This window comes from Trichosurus vulpecula, chromosome 2 (genome assembly GCF_011100635.1).
Source record: "Trichosurus vulpecula isolate mTriVul1 chromosome 2, mTriVul1.pri, whole genome shotgun sequence".
NCBI lineage: Eukaryota > Metazoa > Chordata > Mammalia > Diprotodontia > Phalangeridae > Trichosurus > Trichosurus vulpecula.
The window spans coordinates 409,585,573-409,592,426 of NC_050574.1; the positions used below are offsets into that span (position 1 = coordinate 409,585,573).

A 6,854-nucleotide genomic window follows, 5' to 3' on the forward strand; every position below is an offset into this window, starting at 1 on the left:
AAGAGTTAAGGAAAGAGATTCAATTGATAGAGAAAAAAATTGGGGGGAAAATGAAGGCGAAGCAAGAAATGAATGAAAAGAGAATTAATATATTGGTACAAAAATGCTGACTACAGAAACACCTTAAAAAAAGAATTGGTCTAATGTAAAAGAAGTACAAAAGTTTTTTGATGAAAAGAATGCCTTCAAATTGAAAAAGAGGTACTTTTGTATCTCACCAAAGAAAACATTCCTTAAAAATTAGACTTGAGTAAGTGATGACTCCATGAGACATCAAGAACCAATAAAACAAAGTCAAAAGAATGAAAAAAAGAAGAAAATGTGAACTATCTCATTGGAAAAACAACTGACAAAAGAATGAGGAGAGATAATTTAAGAATTATCTGACTGCCTGAGAACAATTTTCAAAAAATACCCTAGACATCATATTTCAAGAAAGCATCAATAAAAGCTGCCCCGATATCTTAGCTATAGAGGGTAAAATAGAAATCGAAATAATCCACCTATCAATTCCTGAAATAGATCCCAAAATGAAAATTTCTAGGAATATTATATAGAAAAATTCCAAAGCTTCCCAGTCAAGGAGAAAATTTAGGAAGAATCCGGAAAGAAATAATTCAAATATTACAGAGCCATAGTCAAGCTTACATAAGATTTAGCAGCTTTCACATTAAAGGATCAGAGGGCTTGAAATATGATAAAGCAAAGGAGCTAGGATTACAACCAAGAATAAATTACCTAGACAATCTGAATATAATCCTTGAAAGGAAAAATGAATATTTAATGAAGTAAAGGACTTTAAACCATTCCTGATAAGAAGACCAGAACTGAATAGAAAATCTGGTATTCAAGTACGAGACTCAAGAGACAAGTAATATCAATTTTTTATAGCAAGTTTTTCTGATAAAGGCCTTATTTCTCAAATCTATAGGGAGTTGAATCAGATTTATAACAATAAGAGCCATTCCCAAAGGAGATGAATATCCAATTTTCAGAAGAAGAAATCAAACCTATATATAGTCATATATAAAAATGCTCTAAATTACTACTGATTAGAAAAATGAAAATCTAAACAACTCTGAAGTACCACTTCACATCTATCAGAAATGATAAATCATAGCACAGATGTGGGAAAATAGGCACCCTAATGTACTGTTGGTAGAATTGTGAACTGGTCCAACTATTCTTTAGGAGAATATTGAATCCAAAGGTTATAAAACTGTGCATACTCTTTGACCTAGCAATAGCACTACTAGGTCTGTATCCCAAAGAGGAAAAAGGAATAGGAAAAGAACTTATGGGTACAAAAATATTTTTAGCAGCTCTTTTTGTGGTGGCAAAGAATTGGAAATTAAGTGGATGTCCATCACTTTGAGAATAGCTGAACAAGCTGTGACATGTGATTGTGATGAAATATTATTGTGCTATAAGGGATGGGAAGGGGGGGTGGTTTCAAAAAACTGAGAAGACCTATATGAATTGATACAAGGGCAAGTGACCAGAACTAGGAGATCATTATGTACAGTAATAGCAATATTGTAATGATGACCAACTGTGAAAGAATTAGCCACTCTGATTGAAAGAATGATCAAAGACAATAATACCAAAGAACTCATGATAAAAAATGTTATCCAGTCTCCACAGGGAGAACTGATGAACTCTGAATGCAAATTGAAGTATAATCTTATCACTTTTGAAATTTTTCTTCCTTTTTCTGTGGTGACATGGCTGATATGGAAATATGTTTTGCATGATTTCACATGTATAATTGATATCATATTACTTGCTTTCTCAGTGGGCAGGGGAGGGGTTTTAGTGAAGGAGAGATTTTGGAAATAAAAAAAAATTAAAATATTAAAAATAAATAATAAAATTATTTTTAAAAAACCTCACCATACCAAATTACTTTTTGGCACAAATTTGGCATCCACATATTCCCCCAGAAACTCCAGCACTAATTCCTCTCAACCTCATATTTTGTACCCCCAAGTCCATGATGCTCAAAAAGACACAATCTATCTTTACACATTTTTAACTGAATCTCTTTGACCAAGCCATAATACAATATAACTTCATCAAAATAAAAAAAAAACAAACTTAGAACAAAACAGGAAGTAAACAAACAAGGAAAACTTCCCACAGGCTAAAAGGGCACAATCTCCCACAGATTTTCAATATCAGGGATGAAATGCTATCTTTCCTTATCTGGGACTCTTGGAATACTTCACTCTTTCGTGTTCTACTGCCATCAAGAGATTTTTCCAGATTCTTCCAACAGTTTGTACCCTGTACTGCTGAAATCACTTTGTATTTATTTTCTATATATCTCGTCTTTATTTTCCCAGAAACATGTTGGATTCTCTCAAAAACAGTATGAACCTCTTTAGTGCAGGTATAGTCTCTTTTTCGTATGTGTATTATGTAAGCCTATACCTAGCACAGTACCTGGCACATAGTTGGCTTTAATGATTGTTGATGGTTTTGTTTATGGGGAAAAACGAACAATTTCTCCCTAATTTTCATACATCAAACACAAATTACATGGTAGTGATTTGCTTCGAATTGGTTTTTACATCTCCAGACTATGACTTCCATTTCATTCTTCTTCTACAGAGACTTCTATGAAATGTCCAAAGTTCAATGGAGAGTCATTTGTCAGGAATATGGTAGATTCTGACATTTTCCCAAAGATGGCTTACCACAAATACAAGGTATCACCCAAGAAATGCCAAGTTCCCATCAAAGATAATGTCCATGGGAAATTACCACAGTTATGCCTGTTTACCCATTGGACCCTGTAGAACATTGGAAAACTGAAGGACTCATTATCTTTCATGAATGTCCTCTCCTACAAAGTTGGGTGCTCCCTGAACTTTTTCAGTATTTCTAAACTGACTGTAAAGTACAGATCCAGGGGTTATCTATAGTAATAAAAAGAGAGAAAAGAAATACGTGAATGACAGCATTGAATTCCAATATTCCTATACAATATTTGTGATAACTTTCAAGGTAGGATAGCAACCCTTTGTGAATACAAAAGAAACATTTTAGAATCTCCAATTAGATCATTATAACTAAGTTTAGAAAGGGAGTCTAATATAGTGGAGAGAGATCTGGCCTTACAGTCTGTGAAGCAAACTAGCTGTAGGACCATTTAACTTCATGGCAACCCCATGTAGATCTCTGAGACAATAAATCACAGCTAAATTTCTGATGTGCCTCAGTAGAGGGAATTTCCATATCGGATTTCCCCCACTTCCCCATCCTACCCATGAGAGTTGAGATGAAAAATGAAAACTAAATAAGTAAGTCTATCACATTTATTTTGGATAGAACATAATTGTTGTTCAGTCTTGTATGACTTTTTTGTGATCGCATTCTTGGCAAAGATAACTGGAGCAGTTTGCCATTTCCTTCTGCAACTCCTTTTACAGATATAGAAACTGAGGCTAACAGGGTTAAGTGACTTGCCCATGGTCACAGAGCTAGTAAGTGTCTGAGGCCAGATACGAACTTAGGCCTTCCTGATTCCAGACCCAGCACTGTCCGCTGTGCCACCTAGCACTACCCTTTTAAGTGACTGACACCTATCAATGCATTTCTCTGCTTTAGGATCAGCATTTCAATTTAGCATACTTGTTCATTTGCTTTGCTTCCTGATCTGACAATTTGCTGGTGTAGAACATTACACCTATAAAGAAACTCCATTACCAAAGTAGATCTGCAGTTTGTGATTTTAGAGAATTGCTTGAGACAGTGAAAGATTAATTGACAAGGCCAGAGTCATAGGACTAGTATGTGTCCCTGATCTCTAATCCCCTATCCCTGGTTTCCTCTTCCTTCTTTTCTTCCTGCCTTCCTTCCTTCCTTCCTTCCTTCCCTCCTTCCTTCCTCTCTCCCTCTCTTTCTTTCTTTCCTTCTCTCTCTCTCTCTCTCTCTCTCTCTCTCTCTCTCTCTCTCTCTCTCTATCTCTCTCTCTATATATATATATACATTTATGATAGAAATGCCACTCTATCATTTCATTTCCTAGCTTGGAATTCATGTTAGGTACTTTTCAGAACAAATAATTAAAATTGTTCTCAGCTTAATTGACAGCCAACCACCTGCTTTTAATGAAAGCAAAGAGGTTTAGGAATTCATCTTTCCATGCCAAGTCTCTCATCAAATATATTTTTTGGCTTTAAAAATAAGAAGTAATGACCCTAAAATGTAAGTGTTATCCTCTTGACAGTCTATCAAAAGATACTTCAAGCATTTCTTTTTGTTTCATTTTGCCACTTGTCACCTGGGTGCTTGTACAAAAGACCTTTGGGCTCCATTTTAAATATGGTGCTTTCTTTGTATCAAGCTGTTTCTGAGCAACAAGCATGTCATGACAGTCATTAGAGTGAAAATGATTTCCCATATGTCCCTTATTGTGCTTTGGGCTGGCTTTCCACAACAAATGTTCACACTGACTCCTGCTGCTTCAGCTCACCACTACTTCTAAAGGATTTTTTTCTAAACACACCTGTGATATTCTACCTTTATTTTTTTTCTTTTTCTGTCCTTTCTCCCCTCTCAGACTCACACAGCTCTGGTTCATGAAATAGGAGAAACAAGCAAGGAAAAGGAAAGGGTCATGGAATGGAATATGTGATTAATAAGTAAAATGAAGCATGAAGAATGTACTGTTTGTTCAACCCAAGAATACAGAATTAAATAAAGGCCATGCAGTGGGAGAAATGGAATAAATTTGCCTTTCCTCTAAGGGGAGTGAATGAAGTGAATGAATAAAGATGGCTTGACATTATGCCTATGGCTTTCAGAGCTTAGTTCTGTAAAGCTAGAGGATTAGAGATGTTCCTAGCAAAATTTTCACCCACGTTAGAGGTGAGACGTTCGTCTGACAAGAGCTCTGGGAATAACAGGAGGAGTGTCTCTTGAGAGATCATGATTTAGCTATGCTTCTGAAAGGGTGGTGGCCAAAAGAATGAAGCATGTTGCTGCTGCCAAGGGAAGAGCCAGGCAGGGAACAAGGGGTCCAATACATGTGCTTGGGGTGGGTCAGGCAGGAGAGGAAGTTGTCCTGCTCCCAGAAAGTACCGTCAGTGAGCACTTCAGTTAAAAGGGAACTGAATTTGGAATCAGAGAACTTGAGTTTAAAATTCTGCTCCTCCTCTTACTGTCTAGGTGACCTTGGGCAAGTTACTTAACTTCTGTTGGCCTCAATATCCTCATGTGTGAAATGAAGGGTTAAATTAAATGGCCATAAGATATCTTCTGGTTTCATATCTATGATTTCCTATTTCTCTTCAAAATCTCTTACCTTGGGGCAAAGTCCCAGTGGCCCCTTCTTAGTTAGAGCTCTGGACAACCTAGAAACATGTTATATTCACACAAAAACATTATAGCCCTAAGAAAATCCTCACGATATATTAAGTGAATAGCAATCTGGAAAGCATAGTAATGATTGATCATTAGAATTTTGGTTTCATAAAAATAATGTGATTTTATAATCTTTAAGTCATTTCTCCATAAAAATAGAATTATATTATGGCACTATTACAAAGTAGATTTGGTCTTCATTATAATGAGACAGTGATTGTATACATTATCACTGTTAGAATTTTGACAAAAGTAGATGTAACTTTTCTCTGTAGTTACAGATCTCAGAAATTCCAGACAGTGTAAAGGAAATCATGACATCCACTTGTAAATAGTTTATAGATGAATTGTATGTATTACAAAATAGAATTATTTTGGGCCCAGTGTTGCTTTTCTGATCCAAATTTAATTTCTAATTTGTTTTGTGACTGTAATGCTATATGCTAAATTAAGCTGACAGTTCTTCTTGACTTGTCTGATATATCAAGGTGGCATTGGCTTCCTTTCTTATGCCTGGAATTGTCTTCTTCCTCACTTTCATCCCTGGAAATCCTTATCTCCTCTCCAAACTCAGCCTAAATTTTGTCTCCTCTAAAAGTTCTTTGCTGATTCCACCAGTTGTTTATTCTACCATACACCAGAACTTCTATTTCTTGTATGGGCAGGTATGTGCGCACATATGTGTATGTATATATGTATGCATATGCCTATATGTGTACATATGTACATACATATACAGATACATATTTGTCCTATATAGTCATGGTTGGTCATTACTTTGATGTGAGTTCTTAAGTCTTTCAAATTTGTTCATTAAAAAAAATCTGTATTTATATTTATTTTAATTTTTTTTTTTTTTGCAAAAAATGCGTAATTTTATTTAATCAGTTTTCATATTCTAGATTCTTGAGGGATAGAGCATCACTCGGATCCTGTGTCCAATGGCCTTGGCAGGAAGATTGCTTCTGAATTTGGCCCGAACCATTCCACTATTTCCATGAGCCCGAGTAACTTTTCCCCAGATAACTCTTGTTCTGTTTGGTTTCCCACCAGGAGTCACTGTGTTGTTTTTGGCTTTGTATACATAAGCACATCTCTTGCCCAAATAGAATTCAGTTTCATCCCGAGCATAGACTCCTTCAATTTTCAGAAGAGCTGTATGTTCCCTCTGGTTTCGTAGGCCTCGTTTGTAGCCGGCAAAAATGGCCTTGGACCACAGTCTTCCAGACATTTTGCTGTTCTAGAAGTCCTGTTTCCACCAGGCCTCTCACACTCCAAGATGGAGGAAAAAGGAAGAACCCTCTGTATTTATATTATAAATTATTTTCCTGGTTCTGCTTACTTCACTCTGGATTAGTTCATACAACCATTCCTTTTGTCATTTCATATAGTAAAATAGTATTCTATTATATTCATATGCCATAACTTATTTATTAAGTTCCCCAATTAATGGTCACCTTCTGAGTTTCTAGCTTATTACCACC

The 6,854-nt window shown here is 35.8% G+C and overlaps 1 protein-coding gene across 1 annotated transcript; it reads right to left on the reverse strand.

Moving 5' to 3' along the window:
* Positions 1–6,232: 6,232 nt before the first annotated feature.
* Positions 6,233–6,641, reverse strand: LOC118838857 (60S ribosomal protein L35a). Its single transcript, XM_036746230.1, has one exon. It carries the CDS (start codon positions 6,599–6,601, stop codon positions 6,269–6,271), a length of 333 nt encoding a protein of 110 aa, XP_036602125.1. The 5' UTR covers positions 6,602–6,641; the 3' UTR covers positions 6,233–6,268.
* Positions 6,642–6,854: the final 213 nt, after the last annotated feature.